This window comes from Ochlerotatus camptorhynchus, unplaced genomic scaffold (assembly GCF_037179485.1).
Source record: "Ochlerotatus camptorhynchus isolate MF236.1 unplaced genomic scaffold, CSIRO-AGI_Acam_v1.1 ptg000054l, whole genome shotgun sequence".
Lineage (NCBI taxonomy): Eukaryota > Metazoa > Arthropoda > Insecta > Diptera > Culicidae > Ochlerotatus > Ochlerotatus camptorhynchus.
The window spans coordinates 1,368,784-1,391,587 of NW_027040544.1; the positions used below are offsets into that span (position 1 = coordinate 1,368,784).

The following is a 22,804-nucleotide window of genomic DNA, read 5'->3' on the forward strand; positions in this document are numbered from 1 at the left end:
TTTGAAACTGATCCCTGACCACCAAAATGCACGAATTTTCAAAAGTTGTTTCAACAAACAAATCATGTAGGGGAAATGGCTCTAATGTTGGCCTATGGATCTAAGATTGAGCCCATCGCTAAAAATCTGTTATTTATCAATTTTATCTAGATGAACGCGTCATTGGGACGGTACTTATGTATATTTTTGGTCGCTATTGAAAATTTGGTCGGCTGCTGAATTTATGCATGGGCCCATATTAGGAGGATTTAGGCCGACATTACATCCATTTCCCCTACGTGCACATTATAATTTATTTTGAACGAGTCACTTTAACATAATTTACAGATTAATCTGTAATAACAAATATAATTTGAGAGTCTTACAGCGGCGCCGGTGGTGTAGTGGTAAGCGTGATTACCTCTCACCCCAGCAGGCCTGGGTTCAATCCCAGTCGGCGCCGCCGGGATCTCTGAGGCATAACATCTCTGATCACGCCTTCCTTCGGATGGGAAGTAAAGCCGTTGGTCCCCGGTTCATGAGTTGATGGGTCGATAGGTAGGGTCCAGGCGTGATAGCTGCCTCCCTGGCGTCGGTAGCATTGGTGCTCAGCACGGAAAACAAGATCGACGGAAAACAAATCAAAGAAGAAAAAAAAAAAGAGAGTCTTACGATTCAATCCAATTAATTTGTGATACAGTAGGATGGAAAAATGATTCATCGGAAATAAGTCGCAAATTTGCATTCTATAAGATTTAACTTAAAAATAATTCAATGTATGTCATTCTTATATGCGATGTGGACATAAACTGTAGCAATTTACGATACTGTCTATACATTGTTATACGACTTCCGGTTGTCTGGGATCTTGGTTAGTGCCATACATTTTTCACTGCTCATCGGAATCATAACCTATATAAATTTCATGATCTGTCATTCATTGAGTCTGTTATACTGTACGATGGAAATGATATAGGAAGTCAAATACTCAGTTTGTTTCAAGTCTCAGCGACAGTGTTCAAACACATATCACTCTGCAGAATCACTTTCTCGTCGCTGCAGGAATCGTTACCTAACACCACACACAGCCCAAATATTTTCCTGGACCAGTCTCTACCGAGCCATCCAAGACCCAGGACGGATTCCAATTTAGAGCTGTGATTCAGCTCTAACCCACCAAATGAATGCTTTTCGCTTGGATTTACCTTCACTTCATTGTGCGAAGGTACCTTGTGGTTGCTAGTTTCACTCACAGATGAAAAGCGCCCCGTTCAACATCCAAGTTGAGCCGACGCTGTGCAACAAAAAAAAAATCAAATTGAAACCCATTCAGGTTTGGTAACTACGTCGGGTATGACGACGTATGCGGTACGCCACCACCACCCCCGATGATATTGGGCCCGTGATCTCCTCCCGGAGTCAATCAGTGATTGTGTGTGCGGTGGCTGCGGAATGTAGCTGTACATAGCTATCTACCCCGGGGTGACTGGGTTAGGAGCTTAGACGTTTCGATGGCTCAAGACTGGCTTTATTCACCCGTTCCGTATTCGGTAGAACTTCGCTTCTACCACCGCACTTGGAGCGTCGGCAAGTGATTGAACGCACTCGACTGTGTGCCGTGGCCTCCACTGAGTAGTACGTGAACAATGATGTTGAAAGCTAAAGTTCGACGGAGAAATTGAATGATGATCGAATTTCGATAAACTAAGCTAGTCTTGAAAGGAGCATGCAATAGCTTTTGAAAAGCCAATAGTGCTTTGTCGGTTTTGAGTTCAGCGTTCCGAGATGCGGTGCTCTATTATGCAACATGTGCATCATGTAAAAGCATTATTTTTCCTAGCACTCACATTCGACATTACAAATGCAGAAAGCCCCGTGTCAGCTTATTTCCAGACAATTTCCATTCAATATTAACGAGAACAAATATAGCACAGTGCCACCCACATCGCTGGGGAACAGTATGCTGCTTTGCTGGCTCAGTCAGTCAGCTAGTACAAAGCAATCCTGCATCCGACCTCCGCTGCGCTGTCCCTGATAGGATGAGGAATTGCAATTGTGCAAAACACCGCCAACCGCTGGAGAACAATTCCGAGCTGGAAGCGGTGAGCGGCAGGCAAAATCCCGCCAACTAAGAAGCGTCTGCAAAACTTTCCTACTTGCCCCCGGAGGCGTCGAACCTGAGCGCGCGTCGTCGCATTCCCCGATGTCAGTGGCAGTGTGCTCTCAGGCAGGAAGGTGGAAAATATAAATAAAGTATATTTAAAATTAAATGTGTTTTGCTCGGTATTGTTGTACTGTGGCAGCGAGCTTGCCACTACTGGCGGGTCTCTCTCTCTCTCTCTTTTACGCTATTTTGCATTGTGGTACTCTGGAGAGACGCCAGGATAATGTGAAGAAATTCAGTTTGGTTAAAATAAATTTTGTAATTCGGTGTTTCTGACAGCACTCACCATCAGAGGGCGAGCAGCCTTAGATTGTGCATGGACGATTAGACCGACTCAAAATTGAGTCCAGTCGACCCAATTTCATCAAAAGTGATACGGGCTTTACCAGAATTTTTTTTTAATATTAGGCAAATCAATAAAGGTTCACACAGTCTAGAGGTATCTTAAAAGACTAAATGAAACCTTTATCGGTTTTTCTCATATTTAAGAAGTTTTTTCTGGAAAAGGAAGGAAAGTTCAACTCACTTTTGACTAAATTCCCTTTTGACGAAATTCAGCCGTCTCGACTCTATTTTGAGTTGGTCTGATCATCCGCGTTTGGGTTGTTGGAAAATCGGTTTGAGAATGTATGGTGAAATTCACTAGACACATTTTAGGGATACACGAGTCAAAAATTTGTTTTGACGTCAAAAATATGTGTGGTGAAATACTGTTAGGTTTGGAACGCTTGTAACTTTGTCATTTATAGATGATATTAAAATTCAAGTACGCCAATCGATAGGATGTTACTTAACAAATCTTCTAAAATCAAAACTTTTCCAATTTTTGATTTACAGTTTCCGCGAACACGATGGCAGATGTCAGTTTTGTGCTTTGATTAAATTTGTTCGATATATTATATGTCGCTATTACTGAAAAAATGTCTCACCACAAGAAGCGATGCTGGAGAGAAACCGACGATTTTTTTTTAAATATCCATACCGCAAAACTAGTTTATCCACCACTGGCGGGGTGTCATCTGTCGTATTTGGTAGTGGAAAGTAATGATCAAATGTAAAACATAAAGATAGTAATTGTGACTCGTGATGTAATTCGTATAATGGTGTAATGGTGTGATGGTGGAAGTGCATAAGCCACTTTTCACCCAAAACTGTGTCTCGAGTTTTCAAATTTAATTCATCAAGCACAAAGCACTATCGTTATTCCCGACCCGTCTACCTAATTCCCGAACCCGACAGTGGCACAATAGTACAGACGTACCTTATCTCTGGAACCGGCGTATCCTTTTATGATATCATAAATTGCACAAACCACTAAAGCTGTCACGGCAGTTTCTTTGCATAGAACGGCGGCGGCGGCCAGCAGGATGGTGAGCCCCAGTGCCAGCCAGTGACGTAAGTCGCTACACTGACGCCATTGGATGTGCCGGATGTAGGCGAGCAGGGCCAGCAGGTAGAAGACACACGCGGTCAGATCCGCCCGCCCAACGACGCCAGCCACAGCTTCCGTGTGGATCGGATGCGCCGCAAAGAGCAACCCCGCTATGGCCGCACCGTACCGCGAGGGGATAATGTGCCGCGCCAGCCGGACGACCAGCGCCGTGGCCAGACAGTGCAGCAGCACGTTGACCAGATGATACCCCAGCGGTTTGAAGCCATCGAGCAGGTAGTTGATTTTGAAGCTGGCCACACACAGCGGACGGTACGAGCCGTGCGAGCCGGAATCGGTCAGCGGTGTGCCCCAGAAGTCATTCTGCAGCATCTGGTACCAGCCGGTCGAACCGAGGACGTCCGGATTGCCCAGGATCGCTCGCCTGCAAGAGAGAAAGAAGGGAAAACTTTAATAACACTGAATCAAATTAGTAAATTAAAATCACTTAAATTATTCACACGATGCAGCATTAATTACAGATGCTCGCACACATGGAGACGATCGCACAGGATAACCGCTGTCCATCCATCGGTTGTATATGTGCATAGATGGTGGTCACGCTCGGTGCAATGTCCATAATGGAGAATGTGTCGCCTTTATCGACTGTTATTACGGTCCGATACTTAAGAGACATTGTTGCCAGATCGGTGTATCGACAATTGCTTTAAAGTTTAAGCAGAATGTTATGGTCGACCATAATGTAATCACTGACTATCATAACAAAATTAAGCATTCTATTATCCTCATTGTATGATTTTGATTTATTGCAACCACATTTATACAGGGTGTTCGGTTCCTTAGTGCAAATAATTTAAGAGGCGTTAGAAGATCATATTTGAAGTAAAAAATTGTTCTACACATATGCTAAAATCTCAAAGATTACTGAGTTATTGAACTTTTTCTGTTTTGGTCTATGCTTGCCATAAATTGGCTCTAACTCGAAAACTATACAATTTAGCACAAAACTCTTGCCTCCATTGGAAAATTTCCTACTCAGTAGTGTCATTTCTACTTTAAGTAAGCTGCATTTAGACACATCTTAGGGATACACGAGTCAAAAACTTGTTTTGACGTAGAACTACTATACTGGGGTGCAAATCAAAAATATGTGCGGTGAAATACTGTTAGGTTTTGAACGCTTGTAGCTTTGTCATTTATTGATGAAATTAAAATTCAAATTTACCAATCGATAGGATATTACTTAACAAATCTGCTAAAATCAAAACTTTTCCAATTTTGATTTACAGTTTCCGCGAACACGACGGCAGATGTCAGTTTTGTGTTTTGATCAGAAATGTCTTTGTAATTTTTTTGGTCATTCATGTCGGTTTGTCGGTGTTACCACCTCGTTTGTCAGCTCACAGGTCTATTCACTTCTCATATCAATGTTCAACCCTCGGTTCAACCTGTGTTAGAGAGGAGCATCATCTGATTACAAAACAACCGTCATACAGATGCAGCTATCATTCGAAAAAGCGATTTCGATGTATCGATTTGAACGGTCTGAGGTTTTATTCGAATAGTGGATGATGTTTTGGTACAGCACATACCTATAATAGTTCCAGCGTACTAAAATTGATGCAATTTTGGATTTCGGTTCTATTTTTAATGCAGATTACGAATATGCATTTACCTCAATAATCCTAGTACGCAGCTGAAAAGAAAACGGAAAAGTAATTTTTGATGATTTTTCCCAAAAGAAAATTTGACAGCTATATGGGAGGTGCCTTCTGCTAAATTTTGAGATTAGAGCGAGGTGTCGTAAAATTTTAAAATCAACAATTATTAGTGTTTATGTCGTTAAAATGCATCCGAAACATCAGTTTTGCAATAAACGACATTACCTAACGGGATAATTGATCAGATCATTATTCCACAAGGCAAGTGAAATTACTTTCAGAATGCGCCACCTTCATGTCGATCACGAAACCAATTAAATCGATCTTTTCTTTACCGATTTCTTTAGAACTGCGTACTGGGTCAAGAAATGCTAAAGGAAAGTAATTTCTTTAGCATTCTGTGTCCTATACCGTAGCACGTAAAGCCCTACAGTAAAAGTATGGACGTCTGTCAATAGTTGTTCCAATCGAACCGTAAAAATGTACTGCTTTGCTCAATTGGAACAGCGTTTTTCAGTTTTGTGGAGACAGTCGTCCATACTTTAACTAGAGGGTTTTAGTAGCACATAGAAACGTCATTAATTTTCAGCTGAGTACCAGGCTAAACCCTTAAAGAACCCAATACCCTGAAATCTTCGCTGGCAGCATCAGAAATCGCCACCGAAACCGTATGGAACATCGTCCGCCAAGAATGCAAGAAAACGCCATTGAAATTTTGCAGGATTGTTTATGGGCCCATAATTATGTTTACATATGTTTGCATATTATGTTTATTGTAAGTAATTGTAATTGAAATTTGTTTAATCAAACGGAATGCTGGTGGATGAACCGAAATTATGCATAACCTCCTCCACCGAGAAAGTTAGAAAAATCCATCGAAACTCTCCGAAACGTCCGCTGGTAACATAAAAAGTCTCCACCGCGTGGTAGCCTCTTCTCCATGAACACAGAAAAACCTCGCCAAAACTCCCTGCAACCTCCTCCAGCAGCACCGAAAATCTCCAACCAAATCGTGCAAAAGCTCCCTCTAGAACTTCCACTGCCAACATCGAAAACCTCCACCGATATTTCACAAAATCTGCTCCACCGAGAAAGCAAGTAAACTCCGTGGAATCTCCATTGGAACATCGGAATCTTGCAGAAGCTTCTCCACCGAAAACACGAGAAAATGCCATAGAATTTCCCAGAACATCCATTGGCAGCACCGAAAAGCTTCCCCGTAAACGCGAGGAAAATCTGCCGACATTCCCTGAAACGTTCGTTGATACATATGTAGCACCGACAAACCGACATGAAGCTAAAACTTAACTTCTGCTCGAAAATCTATAACGACCGATTTAAATGTGCAGCGATCTCATCGGTCAAAACTATAGAAATTTTGTGTCTCGATAAAAATGACTTGTCTAGAATAGATCAGACACGCATCAACTCATAAATTTTGCACGCGTGTTCGTGGCTTAGATAAGCGTTTTCCGCGAACACGGAGACAGACGTCAGTAGTGTGCTTTGAGCAGAAATTTGATGGTCATTTCTATGGTCATTCATGTCGGTTTATCCGTGGTATAAGACAGTAAGAACAAAGAGATGATTAAACCCCGTATGATCGTTATACGGGCTTCATGTTAGATAGCATTTCCAACCAAATCTGCAAATCTCAAACTTCGCGTATGAAGTAATATATAAACACTTTGGAAAAAAAATAATTAATATAAAGTATAATAGTCAAAAATGCATGACATACATGAATTTGGCGTAGTTCTACGTCATACTGCGGTCGTGTCTAGGACCTTACCTTTTCATTTTTTTCCCTTATTATTAAAAAAAAATACGTGGTAAAATGTATTGTTTTATCTAACTTAAAGATGCCTCTCTCTTTGACACCAATTTGCTATCTTGTTTAGTTTTGTCGCAATTTCGTACTAAACACATCATGTGGGGTTGTTAATTAACGGTTGCGTAAAACACGAATTCAACCCCACCGTGCGTTGCTGTTGACGTCTGTTTGCAGCGCACATAGCACTTTTGATCGCCAAGCGTCTAAGAGAGTGTTGTAGAGCGCAATGAGAGGCATCTTTTGGTTAGACAGAACAATCCACTTTATTACGTATTTTTTAAATAATAAGGGAAAACCCGTAGGAAAGCACAAATTTTAGACTCGTTTATCCCTAAAATGTATCTAAATGCAGCTTACCTAAAGTAGAAATGACACTATTAAGTAGGAAATGTACCAAGCTGTCCAAATGGAGCCAATCTATGGCAAGCATAGACCAAAACAGAAAAAAAGCTCAATAACTCAGTAATCTTTGAGATTTGAGCATATGGGTTGAACATTTTTTTACTTCAAATATGATTTTCTATCGCCCCATATGCGCTGCTGCAGCAGTCGTTGTGTGAGTTTACTAAATAAGAACGCATGGTGTGATTCCAGGTATGCCAGGGCGTTAATGCGTGGGATTGCGAGTTCTTCGCGGAAGTCCAGGAAGCTTTATTGCAATTCTAATGTAGCATATTTAACATCGTATCCAGTATATTAGGAACACTGCCAACAATGTCAGAATCTAAGTGACATATGCTTGGTAGATCCACCCCATAGAAAATGAGCAAACTTCAATGTGAAGCTACCTGGTGACTTAGTTCCTCAGTATCTCTTATAATTTGTTTAAAACAGCGTAAGAATGGTCAGTCTTGGTGATATGTTATCTTGGATAGTGTCCAGATGTTTGATTGCTAGGAGATTATTTAAGTTAAGCTAATGGAGTCTTCCTGGGCGTAGTAAGTACTCAGTCGGAATGAACATCATATGTACTGCGGATTTCTTACAATCTCTGCATTTTTTTCTTACAACAAATGTAAAATCAATTCTTACAATGACCAGTGGGCAGGAATGAAATCTAGCAGGAAAAAGTAATACCGCTCTACGATTTCATCAACTTGAGTTGACGTTTTCAGCAAAGTTTCTTGATCCTTTAAATTTTTCGAACCTCTTAACGGAATCCCTTTATGAAGAGCTTTGAGTGGGTTGGTTTATTTCCTTTAAATTCCGTTATAATTGCTTATCTTTTGACTGATATGCGTATTTCGTCTACTACTTGCAGACTTCATCAGTGCTAAGTACTCATATGGTGTTGATCAAATAATGTAGGGGAAAAATCTACTTCGGCCTAATCGCCCATACCCGGCCTATCGAGCACATAACATCAAAATTTTACACAGGGAAATGGATGTTTTGTCGGCCTAAATGCCCCTAATTTGGGCTCATACATAAATGCAGCAATCGACTAATTTTTCAATAGTGACCAAAAATATTCATTAGTACCGTCCCAATGACGCGTTCATCTAGATGAAATCGATAAATAGCAGATTTTTAGCGATGGGACCAATCTTAGATCCATAAGCCAACATTAGATCCATTTCCCCTATCTATGATTTCGGCGTGAACGTGTCAAACAAACGTTTGGTCCGATGCTTCTATTCAATAGCTGCAAGACTAAGTGTTGCAGAACGCGAAATAAGATACATCTTTTGTTCTTGAAAATAAAAGGCGCACCCGAGTCCACTTTCCTTTCCGTTCGATAGGCCAAAGAGAATCATAGTGGCGTTTCAATGGCTACTAGGCCCAAGAAAACCCGTAGGCCAAGTTAAGTCGCCAGAAGCAGTTTTGCAATTTCAACAATAAACGAATATTTCGCGATTCCTTATCAAAACTAACGGTACATATGTAAAGGTTAATCAATTTGGAAGTCATCTGTAATAATAACATTCAGTTTGGTGCTAAAGTAATTTCGTTGTACGCTACGGGATGTAAGATCTACCACCGATTCCTAGTCCTGACTACTTCAAACTTGGGGAACAGGATTTTTCAGTAATCAAAGGAACACATCTTAGTCCTTGTTACTTTTCATGCCTTGTTGATTGAGACGAGACTCGGCTTTGTCCACCGAAGATGGTCTTGAAACAAGAAAAAAAAATGATTTAGTTAGTTTTCATCTATGTGATTGCTTGCAAGACGGCTAAATTTTCTAAAATGATGGTCTCGAAATTTACGGATGCTATTATTGCGTCGCTTCTGAGCCTCTTCCGATACTATTCCTATTGGAATTTCGAAATGGCTTATACATAATTGTTGATCCATGTAAAATAATTCTGTGCACGGAAGGGGCAGGGGGGTAATACGGATAGTACTGTACGAACAGCTTTCTAGTTTCTTCAGCGTAGCAGAGATCTTCTTCTTGTTGTTCGCATTTCAAGCTTATTGCTTAGCGCATATTAGTTTATTGCGTGCTCTCAACTTTGTGTTCTATCTAAATGCACTTCCACAGTTATTAATTGAGAGCTTTCGATGCCTGAATTTGTATATTGTGTGGCAAGCACAATGATATTCTATGCCCAGGGAAGTCGAGAAAATTTCCAACCCGAAAGATTCCCTCGACCGGATCGGGAATCGAACCCGCCGCCTCCGGCTTGGTGCACTAGAAATGCCAGATTTTTATTTCAGAGGTCTGCGAAAAATGTCTGTGAATTTCAGAAATGTCTGTAATTGGGCTGCATAAAATTAGCAGAATGCGTGTGACGGGGGGAGGGGGTGGAAATCATGAAATAGATGCGAAATTTGGAATGTCAGTAAAAGTCATGTTCGAGCAAAACATATCTGCTTTTAATGAATTAACGTTAAAAGCAATTAATAAAAATATGAATTACGATTACACGACAAATGAGGTCGACTCAACGTTGAGATTAGTTCACTCATATTCTTGAAAATGAAGTAAACTCATAGACTGAGTCAAACTTTCCGTGATTTTATAGGAATTTGTTTTCTAATATGAGCAACATCTTGATGTACGTATGAAATCAGTACACGGAAAAAAAGTTTTCATGTAGTTTCCATTGGGCATGCACATAATACTTTTCCATTAACAAAACCAATAATATCTATCTGAATTGCACATAGCATTCATGTGATCACATGAGTTCTATATGATAAATCACTTACATTTCTAGTGTTTTTGTGGTGCAATTCCTAATTATGATTTCACATGAAAGCTATGTGAAATTGCAATGAATGTTTTCCATTGGATATGTGATTTATTTTTTGAGTGTATGCTTCTAGAATGAGTAGATGTTTCGTCGATTTTTGTCATATTTGAAAAGATTTATGAAGCTCAGAAAGTAAACTACGTTTTCTAGAGTTTGAGTAATTTAAACTTAAATTTGAGTTGATCTTATATGCCATGTAGTGCGGAGATCCGTTAGTTACTTAGCCTGTGAACCAATTGTCGAGTTAAATTTAGCTCGTGGTTAAAAGTGACATTTCGAAAGTTATTTTCTTTGTTCGAAAATCCCTGTGTTATTGATCGACCGATTTTCGAGCAAAACTCAGCCACGGTTGTCAAGATCTAATTTCTTGCTCGGATAGCAGAGTTAATCGATAGCTTTCCATCTGTAAAATTTTAACCTAAAGTTAAAATAATCCGGTTAATGGTTCAGAGCCTTAGAACTGGTCCTTTTTCACGCCAGCAGCGGGGAAATGAGCACTTCTTAGTGAGGGATTCAACTTTCCACCACCTAAATATTAAGAAATCGACAATCAAAAGAGCTAATAGCTTTGTTAATACGATTCTTAACACTTCGTGCTCAAAAAGTGTTGATGAATCTTTTTTTTTTTTTGATTTTATTAGATAGATTTCTAGACGTTGGCTAGTTGACGAATCAGGATAAGGGTTGCTGAAAGGATTCAGATAGGAAGGAATATCGAAATAAAGATCATCGAGAAATGAAGAGTACTGTACAACAAAGCCAACTACGATGAATTGGTGCTAAACACTAACACTGTTGTAACGATTTTACCAATACAGTTTTAAAATAAGATATATCAAGCATCATATCAATTACATTTTGCAAAATAACTACACACCTCGGGGAGAAAAACTTGGCTAATTATAACACAATTAGCTGATACTAACCTTTTCGCCTTTCTCGTACACTAAGGTACCGAAAGGCTATGATATCACTTGAAACACAATTTTGTTTCAAGAAACGGCGAGACGAATGGCATATACCAATAGACTCATCTCAACAGAATCGGAAACTCTTTCTGTATGTGTGTGCATGTATGTATGTACACACTTAGAAATTATTACCGACTTCTTTTATATGGCTTTCTCAGTCTAGGGTACCCCAAACAGTTAGTTTAGCATTTCCAGACGTTTCGGCCGTTTATTGTGGCCTTTTTCAAGGGTAAACTAAAAAATATTACAATTTATAAAGACTGCTACTTACATTGAACATTGATATAACATAAACATACACAGTCTACCGGTATTTTTTTTACCGAACTTTCAAAAGCTGAACGTTCACTAAAACTACGATCTTCATATTAGAAGCTGTTTCACTCAATATTCAAACTTTCAAAACACTGTCAGCCTTATTTAAATAGTCGAGTCATGCCATTGTGGTAAAGTTTTCCCTGTTTTGAATCTTTTAAAAAAAAGAAATAAAATGCCTGATTTTTACCAAACAGTTAAGCTGTTGAAACTTCGGTAAAAATTACCGATGTCGGTAATCATTTCTAAGTGTGTGTGTATGGGAGTTCGTATGAGTGTAACTCACTCAATTTTCACAGAGGTGGCTGGACCAATTTGAGTGCAACAAGTTACAGAAGATGTGTTTTAGATCCTCATAGATCGCTGTTAAATTTTTTCCCCGATCGGAATTATGGTTCCGAAGATATGAACAAAAATGTGAATTCCAGATTCTTCTGTGGAATTCGCAAAAGATTGATATATCAAAACTAATCATGCGACACCTCAAATCACATTTTAGAGATGAACTAGCCTAAGGCTAAAAATCTCTTTAATAAAGAATTTAAAAAAAAACCTCAAATCACATTAGAATTTTAATATAAGATCAATGGTGGACATATTCAGACCCAATGATCACAATGGCGTCTTTCAAAAGCACCGGGTTCCCCCAGGAAGTGGACAGTTTCTGACATGTGCCAAAATGCATCGTGCGATACCTCAAATCACATGGGACTCAACATAATGATAAGTGCAAATATTTATAATGATTTTCCTTTACTTATAGCTTACCTAATGCTTTGAAAAAGTTCGTTATGGGGTTTTCTCTCGGGTTCCCCTTGATTTTTCTAGACTTTTCCACATTTTTACGACTCTTATTCAGGTACAAAGCGGCGAAAATGGCCGCTTCGTTCAGCACTAAAACTGTAAACCTGGGTGTTCTCCAAATAAAAGGTGGAATAGGATGGACATACACTGTCCTTTTCTTTCACTTTTTCAGTGATTGACGAGTGCACGGATGGATTTGAGTTCACTCACTCGACAAAAAGTGACACAACAGCGGGGCCCTGTTTACTAAAAATGAACACATGAATAATGCTCGCGTAACATTTGAAAAGAGCCTATCAACTTTTGTAAATAATTTGCTAGGTCCTTTTCACGAGAACCGAAGTACGCCCACGCAAACCAAGAGCACTATCGGGAAAGGGAGAATTTCCTCTACCCGATGGTGTTGTTAGTTTACGTGAGCGTATTCGGTTCGCGCGAAAAAGGCTCAACAAGTTTTGTGTACATAAGTTGATAGACCCGTTTCAAATGTTACGTGAGTATTATTCATGTGTTCATTTTTAGTAAACAGGGCCCCGCTGTTGTGTCATTTTTTGTCGAGTGAGTGAACTCAAATCCATCCGTGCACTCGTCAATAGTGACTATAGACAGTCGAGTTATAGACCGGCCATCGTGAGTTGACGTATCCAAACAAACAGTCAAATGGTATGGAAAATGTTTGTTTGGGATACAACACCCTTATAAAAATAACCATAAAAGAGAGCTTAACGACCTGTTCGGGGTATCATCCAAACCATTTGTGGGAGAGTTTATACGTCCGGGATATTGTTAGTTTGTGGTATTTGTTTATTAGGGCATGGCAGCACATTGACAGGTCTATAACTATGACCGTCTATAACAGTAACAGCTCGTTCTTGTGATGGATTTTAAAACGCGCACGGTAAGAAAATAGTACCCAAGAGTAAGTTCATTTCACTTATATCGGCACTATAGTGCAGAAACCCAAAAGTAGGTAAATCGGGTCAAAGTAGTTTTCGTTTACATACTTGTGTGCAATTTGTATGGAATTTTCTACTACAAAAGTAAGTTAGTTGTACCCAAAAGTAGGTAAATATGTTTATACTCAACGTTTACTACCCCTGTTGGGTGGTTTGGCTCCTTCATTTTTGATAACATTAGAAGGAGAAAAGGAGACAGACTAGTCAAAAGTAGGTAAAAGTGAACTGGCCGTTGGGCACTTTTTTCTTACCGTGCGTGAATTTCTAATACGTGTTGCGTATTTGATTATATATGTAAACAGTTTAACCAAATAAATTTTAAAATTTTCCCTTGATTTAAAAAATATCTGAAAATATCTGTGCAAAAACTAAAAAAGTCTGTAGAGTCGAGTTTCGAACGCATTTGGATACGGTTGTGTCTAAATTTGCTCTCTGTTTTGTGCGTGGATTCTCTTTCATAGTTTTCGGCTGCATTTGCCGGATTAGCGCTGGCACTCTGCCTCCCGGACGGTTATACGTGTGTGAGTGGTGGTTTTCTCGCTTTCTGAGAAGTTTTAGAATCAAGAAAGAAAACATGATTCATCATGTTTGCAAAATTGCAAGCATCAGAAGATTTGGCGCTGCGTGGTTTGATTGTTTCTCCCGGACCAAAAATTTGTGGCATCGCGAGTGAAAATTTTAATTTCTGTCTGCGGTGATGTGCACCGAGTGTCTTGAAAAAGAAAAGTGAAGAAAAGTGATATTTGGTGTTGTGTGGTTGGAGTGGAGAGAAAAATATGCGTGGAAGCATCGGGAATGCGCTCCCGGGTGAAGTGATTTGATGAGCACGTTCCAGTTGAAGATTGTTGACAAGTGTATTTGAGGTGATGCAAATTATGGTTTAGATGACGCATGGCTTCAAACATTTTGCGTATCCAAATAAAACATATTACATACTAAATACGCACAGGGCATCGTCTGCTGACCATTGCCGCGGGTATATCGTGGGAGTCCCAGGTACCCGGTTCAAGCTTTAGTTGGCGGCGGTGGCTCTTCTTGACCTTCTACCCCCTGAGTAGTTAGTGTGAATAAGGGCGTCTATGTGATGTTTTGCTGTACCTGTTGTGGACATCTAGTACATCCTGTTCCCTTAACTTGTTGAGGACACCCTGTCTTGCCTCAAAAGTTACCCTTTTTGAAGTACTAGTCTTCACAACATAAAGGGCACCATTACGGAGCATGAGATTTGATCAAATTATTCGCAGTACTACTTGTCCAACGCCCCCGGCTGGGTGAGGGATAGAGGATGACACACACACACACACACACACACACACACACACACACACACACACACACACACACACACACACACACACACACACACACACACACACACACACACACACACACACACACACACAAACTAAAAAAGTCTGTAAATGTCTGTAATGAAAAAAACGTCGGTGAAAAAAAAAGTCTGTTAGTTCACAGTTATGTCTGTAAATCTGGCATCGCTGCAATGCACAAAGGAGTGTTGCAAAACGACGAACGGTGGTCTCCTCGCATAAACGCGAACCATAACTTGACCTTACCGAAAATGGTTAAAAATTGTTTATAATCCCCAATGAACTTTAATTGAAATAGTTATCGAACTTTACATGAACGTTTGTGCACACTTCGAAAAAATCATGTAAATTTCTGCGAGATACAGCACACATAAAATTAACACTAGATTTGACATAAATTTACGACTATATTTCGTGTAAATTTAAGCGCAATATCGCATAAATTAGCATTATTCTATGGAAGCTTGTAAACGATTTCACTGTTTACGTCAAGTATAGCTCAAAATTAAACGAAGGGAAATTTTACGCGATAGTTAAAATCCAGAATTTGTTTCTGTGTGTGATAAATTTATATCTTATGTATTATGCTTTTTGTAAGAGGAGATTACAAGTAATGGTTTGTTATGAACCATTACTATTCAAAATAGTGGTTTTCTTCATACATTTTCGACAAGAGAACTATATTAGAACCTTTTTACATAAGGTGTGAGAACTTAAATAAGGCCTGTACTCGAAAAACATGCACCAGACAAAAGTGTTCGCCAAAAATTTATTTTAAGTCGGATTTTCTTGAAACTTTCAGGGAATGAATAAATACATATGGATTATGTTTCGGCATAATTACTTTATTCAATTTCCTTTCCATCGCTGAAAGCCCGCACCTTTCCCTTAAGACCCCTCATTACATTTTGTGCAATGGTGGAGCCGACCTTTTTGGTCACTTTCATCCATTCTTTCTTCAACTCCAGCTCGTTCTTAAACACCTTGGACGATTTTCGAACTTTGGCCTTCATTATGGGCCAACATATTTCCATCGGACGAATCTCTGGTGAATTTGGGGGGTTGGCGGTTTTTGGTACAAAAACAACGTTATTGTCTCTGTACCAATCCAACGTCGATCGCGCGTAATGGCATGATGCCAGGTCCGGCCAAAATAATGTCTTGCCTCCGTGGGACCGCAGGAAGGGCAACAGACGTACCCAATGGTACCCATTGTGATGTACGGTTTACTCAGTTTACCGCATTGGCATATGGCCTGCCAGAACCAAGTATTTTTTGGTGTACTTGTCCACTTTCTTCTTCCTTATGTCTTCCGGAACATCAAACCGTGATTTGGCAACGTTGAACTCCAGCCCCGGTATCTGTTTTGGGTCTGCCTTGATGTAGGTTTCGTCATCCATAACCACACACACATCGGTTTCGTTAACCACTCTCGATACAGCTTCCTTGCGCGGAATTTGGCCGCCGTGTATTGTTGATCACGCCGGTTCGGTGCCTTCCGGACCTTGAATACACGAAGCCCAGCTCGTTTCATGGTTTGCTGAACGAACCAGGCGGAACACTTTGCCTTCAGAGCCGCGTCGCGAATCGAAAGGTTCGGATTACGCTTGAAATAATCCAACACCTTCTGGGCCTTCACAGGGTCAGCTGTCTTCGATTTTCTTCCACTTCCAGCCCGCCGCTCGGTCGTCTGGGACTCCTTAATCGATTTACCACCCGAGACACAGTTGTATGGATGATTCCCAGTTGTCTTCCGATCCATCTCATGGTCGCAGTCGGATTTTCCATGACGGCGTGCAAAATTCTCCGGCGATTTTCTTCTTGTTTCGATGACATCTCAATAACCACTGATGAAATTCTGCACATGTAAAAAATTCACTCCAAACTAGTTATACCCAGATTTTCATCAATTTTACCCCCGGATAAAAAAAAGCTACACACGGATAAAAATGGTGCATTTTTTTCGAGTACAAGCCTTTGTAATTGCTATGGTAGTCAGTAAAATCCATGGATGGTTTTGTATTATTGGTCAACTTTACGTGGAATGTATCGTGAATTTTTAACCATTAATTTATCAATTCGCGATATTTTCCACATAAAGTTGATCGATGTTAAAAACCCATCCATGGACCTTACTGACTACCATAACCATTACCATGGAAGTTCTCAAACCATAAGTTAAAAGGTTCTAGTTTTTTTTTTTTCCTTTGGTTTGTTTTTTCCGTCGATCTTGTTTTCCGTGCTGAGCACCAATACTACCGACGTGCCAGGAAGGCAGCTCTCCCACACCTGGACCCTACCTATTGACCCATCAACTCATGAACCGGAGACCAACGGCTTTACTTCCCATCCGAAGGAAGGCGTGATCAGAGATGTTATGTCTCAGGAACATCCCGGCGGCGCCGACTGGGATTGAACCCAGGCCTGCTGGGGTGAGAGGTAATCACGCTTACCACTACACCACCGGCACCGTTAAGGTTCTAGTAATGCTCATTTCCAAAAATGTATGGAGAAAACAACTATTTTGAATGGTAATGGTTCTTAACAACCCATTACTTGTAAGTTCCTCTTCCAAAAAACCATAATACATAATGTTAAAAAAAATTTATACAAACGTGCATGTAAAGTTCCATTACCATATCAGTTAAAGTTTAACAGGGATTATAAAACAATTTTTAACTTTTTGGTAAGGTCAAGTAATGGTTCCCATTTAGTCGGGTGGACTGCAGCATGTTTTTCCATAATGAATGTTTTCGTATGAAACCTTCACGAAATGATTTTATAGCTACAGTGCATATGGGGAAACAGTTTGTATTCGAAAATTTAGAGAAAATGTTCAAAATTATTTAAAAAACGCATTATCGCATTATAGAATCTGAAACAGCAGTGAAATATTACAAAACCTGTTAACTTATAATGCAAATCTAAAGTAGGATCTTACATTTCCCGGTTGGGTGTAAGAATGATGAGGGCGAAGGGTTCGATTCCGATCCACTTGATGAACTTTTTGGATTGGAAACCATTTTACGATTTCTTTTAGCGAATTGAATCTTTATGCTTGTCACACAATATGGTAGTGTAAAAATGTGAGTCTGGAAAGAAAGCTTTAATAAATATGAAATTTAACAGATAACATTAACCTGAGGCTAATATTTCTGTTGTCACAATATACATACTCAAGGAGAACCAATTAAGATAATTAATATATTTTAAATGTGCGAAAATTGTTTTAGAAATCATATTCAATTCGATTTCATACTACAAAATATCAACATAAGGAAGTAATGCAATTGGGTTGTTACGGAATGCTTAAATAAAACAGCAAAAAAGTTATCTTCCATTTAATTCCAATTAGTTAATTTTCGTATCCGCGAACGTATTTCGACTAAAATGTGCAGTCTGCATCAGTGTCATTCCCATGAAAGACTTATCAAAATTTAACCCCCTTAAGTACTCATCCCCTAGGTAAAAATGACAAGATCACACGTATCTGCCAGGAATACCAATATGCATTTAGTGGAATTAAATGAAAGATAGAATTTTTTTGCTATGTTAATTATCCAAACACTTGGATAATGTTTAGAGGTTGTGTAAATATTTTTAGACATACATATGGTTTATGTGAAATGCTAATGAGGATATCAATCAACCTTGATATTAATAAGACAAATTTACACCATTTACACCGCTCAAAGATACACCACCTCAACATTTTATATATTTGACATACACATCATCATCCCACAAGATGAGATCCCCTTTATAGTAACTCTTGTAACTAGCAACACTGCTTCCTGCCTGACTCCCACTGACAAAAGCGCTGTACGCAAAAGGAAACTTCCCTGCAGAAACCACAGAGCCGCTCATACATATTTATGTATACAATTGCTTCAACGAATAGACGTCTGACACTTCTTCCGTTTCCTGAGTCCCTCTGCTCCTCGTGAACTCATTTCTCCAAACCACATGGAATAACTATTCGCGACGAACCAATATGGGGAGACTGAGGAGAAGCCCCCAGCGGCCAGAAGGACGATAATCAAGTCGCTTCGTAAGCTCAACAATCGCATCCAGCATCCATAAGACGCACAAGAAAGTTCCGAGTGCAATAACTGATGCCGCACATAGTGAAAGGACCGACACGCAGCGGCCGGGTTCGAAGAGGGGACATTTATAAATTAAAACCATAAATATAAATCCATGTGCGCATATGTGATACAATTATTTTCTCATTACGTTCGAATACACTCGGTGGCTGCCTTGCTGTGAGTGGAAGGCAATGATGGAGAGTGAATGTGTAGCTGTAGCCGAATGAGGTTCATAACGTATGAATGGATTGTGGGTTAGGTTGAATAATTCCACTGCCACCAGACCAAGTCTGTCAGTTATCGTTCGAGAAGTGTTAGTTTCCATTATGCCAAATGGTGTTATTCCAGAGACGGGACGATGAAGCTGAAAACCGCACATACGAGGATGAGAGACTTGAGAGCTGGTAATGCTAATGATTCCTGGGAAATTGCTTTCCGTTTCCATTGCTGAACGTGGGGATTGAATCGATCTGAAGCAGTCGTCATCGACGTAAGTTTTCACGAGTTTGATGCTCATAAAACCTTTCATCACATCGTAAAGCTCAGTTAGGTTGTGTAAAAACGTTCGACCCAATCTGCCGGGTACGTCTGCCAATTGATCCTTCGGCGTTTCGTTTGACGTGTGAGGAATATCAATCAGGCTAATTTCCACAGTATTCCGTTTTAAATTTTTATCACATCCGCAACCACCACGACTCGATGGCCTTGCTCACGAATAGGGCCATGCTCGTGCCCGCCTTCCCCATCTTACCCCATCACAGTCAGTGTTGGAAAATTCATTTCTTATTCATCGGCGAAGCCCGATACGTAATAGCAATCAATTATTTTTATAAGTACTAATTTGAAATTAACTTTAAACTTTCTGATTGCTTTTTGCAAGGCAGTCACCGAAATCGGGGGAGGGGGATAGGCGGCAAAGAAGTTCAAAACGGAAGTTTGCACTAACCGAAACTTATAATGGCTGGTTGGTTGGCCGTCGGGTGTCGATAGTGCCGTTTTCCGCTTTTCCGACGCGACGCGACCGACCGACACAGGCAAGGCACCGTCGTAGTAGCAAAAAAGTTAGTTTGCCATTGAGCTTGATTTCTCGTTCTTCCCGGTCCCATTCCCGCAGCTGTTCGAAATAATAATCACGTCTGATTCTGCACTACCGACTGTAGAGCAGCATTTGCAGCAAAAGGGGCAACTATTGAGCAACTTGGAAAGCGAGTTGTAGGTACTACTAATACTACTGCTGATTTTATTTTTTTGTTATGCTTCGTCTTAGAGCGCAAGTTTTGGTGAGCAATTTCTTCATCGCGAGTCATGCTGTTTTCACAAGTTTCTCTTGATTCGAGTGTATGAATTTCCTTCACCCTACGATATATTGGAAATACACACTTTTATGCACATCGATTCTTTGGCTGGCACAGTTCTCCGGTCCCACTTTCAGGGAGATAGTGAGGGGGTGGCAAAGATGGCCCCTGCAGAAGGTGACAAGGCGAAGGGTAATTCCAAAAATGTTTGTCTAGCACGACATTCATTTCATTGACCATAAATCGATGACCGTGAGTTCAAAGGCATTTCGCAGAGAATTCATTGGAAATTCTGAACTATATTCTTAAGGACTTCCTTAGATAATTTCCATTTCAGCCATAGGGTAGAGCGCTACTTCGTCGTAATCACCCATTTCCGTTCCATCGAGCAGAAATCATCAATAACATCCATGATTTCACCGTACACAATTTAATGATACGTTTGTTTCGATGTGTTAGCCCATAAGCTACCACACTCAAAACAAAATCAGCGCTCCTAGCAAATCAATTTTTTTTTGTCTTCATTCATAGAACGAAGAAAAACTTAAAAAGAGCCAATGACGTTTCAATGCGTTTGGAGGGAATTGAAACTCGTAGAACGAATTTGCAATCAAGAAGCAGTGTTACATTGCATACAATATCTCAATATTATGACTCTTTATCAAATTCAACGGTACGTTTAGAAAGGTAATTAAATTTGAAAGTCATATATTGTAGAATCACTCAATTTAAAGTGTGAGTTATGCTAAGTAAAACGTAAATTAGTGTCGAAACCCTATTTACATGAATTTATTTCCAGGAGCATTTCAAATGAAACTCTGAACAAAATTTTATACGATCTTGAGAAGTAAGATGAAACAATTCGAAATGCTATGTAAATAGCTTCGAACCATGTTTGAACGTATGTTGACTTGCTCATAATTGTTGTGTAGAGCTAGCTAAAATGGAAAATCGAAACAACAAGCACTAACATGTTTGTAATACAAAGCCTAAAAATCCAATAAATAAAAAAAAAAGATGAGGAATATTTAAATGACACTTAAGGAATTTCCGACCACCATTCTATGACAAGAGCTCCAAAGAAATTCAGCAGGGAATTTCAAGATAAATACGATAATAATTCCAAGTAAACCAGAATTACAAACCATGGAGGGATTAATTAAGAAATTCTGCGGAGATTTCCTAAAGAATGCTAGTAGTAGTAATTATAGACAGATTTCTAAGGTAGTTCTGACTCAGAAGGATTCCTCAAGGAATGTAAGGGAAATTCCTGGATAAAGGGTGATACGGTCAAAATTTGGTCAAGGGAAAACGCGTGTAAATCGGTGAAATCGTTTATTTAAAAAATCAAATTAAATTTCTTTTTCAAGTTCAATTAGTATAAAATTCAGGAAAAATATTCAGTTAGGCTTCCGCTTTTCCAAATCCGAATTGCCGGGCCTTACGCTTGACCCCTGCCATCAGATTTTGTACAGCCACCTTGTCCACCTTCTTCGCCGCAGAAAGCCAGTTTCCCTTGAACTGCTGCTCGCCCTTAGCAGTTTTTTTGGTCTTCTTTAGGTTCCGCTTGACAATAGCCCAGTATTTCTCAATTGGGCGGAGCTCTGGCGTGTTGGGAGGGTTCTTGTCCTTGGGAACCACCTGCACGTTGTTGGCGGCGTACCACTCCATGGCCTTTTTACCGTAATGGCAAGATGCCAAATCCGGCCAAAACAGTACGGAACAACCGTGTTTCTTCAGGAAAGGCAGCAGACGTTTATTCAAACACTCTTTCACGTAAATTTCTTGGTTGACAGTCCCGGAAGCTATGAAAATGCTGCTTTTCAAGCCACAGGTACAGATGGCTTGCCAAACCAGATATTTCTTTGCGAACTTTGACAGTTTCATGTGCTTGAAAACATCTGCTACCTTTCCCCTTCCTTTTGCCGTATAAAACTCCTGTCCCGGAAGCTGCTTGTAGTCGGCTTTGACGTAGGTTTCGTCGTCCATTACCCCGCAGTCAAACTTCGTCAGCATCGTCGTGTACAGCCTCCGGGATCGCGCTTTGGCCGTCGTATTTTGTTTATCGTCGCGATTTGGAGTCACTACCTTCTTGTAAGTCGATAGTCCGGCTCGTTTTTTGGCTCGATGCACGGTTGTAGACGATACACCCAGCTTATTTGCAGCATCTCGGAGAGAGAGGATAGGGTTTCGCTTGAAACTACCGGCAACTCTCTTTGTCGTCTCAGCGGCTTCCGGTTTTCGATTTCCCCCCGATCCAGACTTCCTGGCTGTCGACAAACGTTCCCCAAACACTTTAATTACATTTGTAACGGTTGATTTGGCAACTTTTAGCGATTTTGCCAACTTTGCGTGCGAGTAGCTCGGATTTTCGCGATGCGCGAGCAAAATTTTGATACGCTGCTCTTCTTGCTTGGACGGCATTTTGACAACTGAAGAGTGAATTCCAAAATCAAAATAGGAGCAACATTCTACACACACACACCTTCAAAATGAGGGGTGTTCAGGTTTTTTAAATGCAAAATTGAAAGAAATACGTCAAGTTGATATTGACCAAATTTTGACCGTATCACCCTTTAAATCAGGGAAAAATACTTCAAACATTTGCAGCGAATTTGTTAAGGTAATTTAGATATAGTTAAATTTTTTTTCCTATATCTGAATTGTATAGCTAAACTTTAATACAAGCATGGATCAGGTGCTGCTCAATTTTCTGTGAGTAAAACACACGCTGTTGTGAGACAGCACTTTCATTTCCAAAGAGACGTGAAAGAGCATTTTAAATCGTGCAGCACATTTCATTCTTCTTGTGTTGGAGA

General features: G+C 40.0%; 1 protein-coding gene across 1 annotated transcript in view; it reads right to left on the minus strand.

The window, feature by feature from the left end:
- Window positions 1–3,954, minus strand: part of Tmtc2 (Transmembrane O-mannosyltransferase targeting cadherins 2) — a 410,563-nt gene extending 406,609 nt beyond the window's left edge. Inside the window, exon 1 of the mRNA XM_065239258.1 lies at window positions 3,405–3,954. Coding sequence (XP_065095330.1) covers window positions 3,405–3,905 — 501 coding nt within the window. The 5' untranslated portion in view covers window positions 3,906–3,954. The remainder of the gene's footprint in view (window positions 1–3,404) is intronic.
- Between the last annotated feature and the right edge of the window lie 18,850 nt (window positions 3,955–22,804).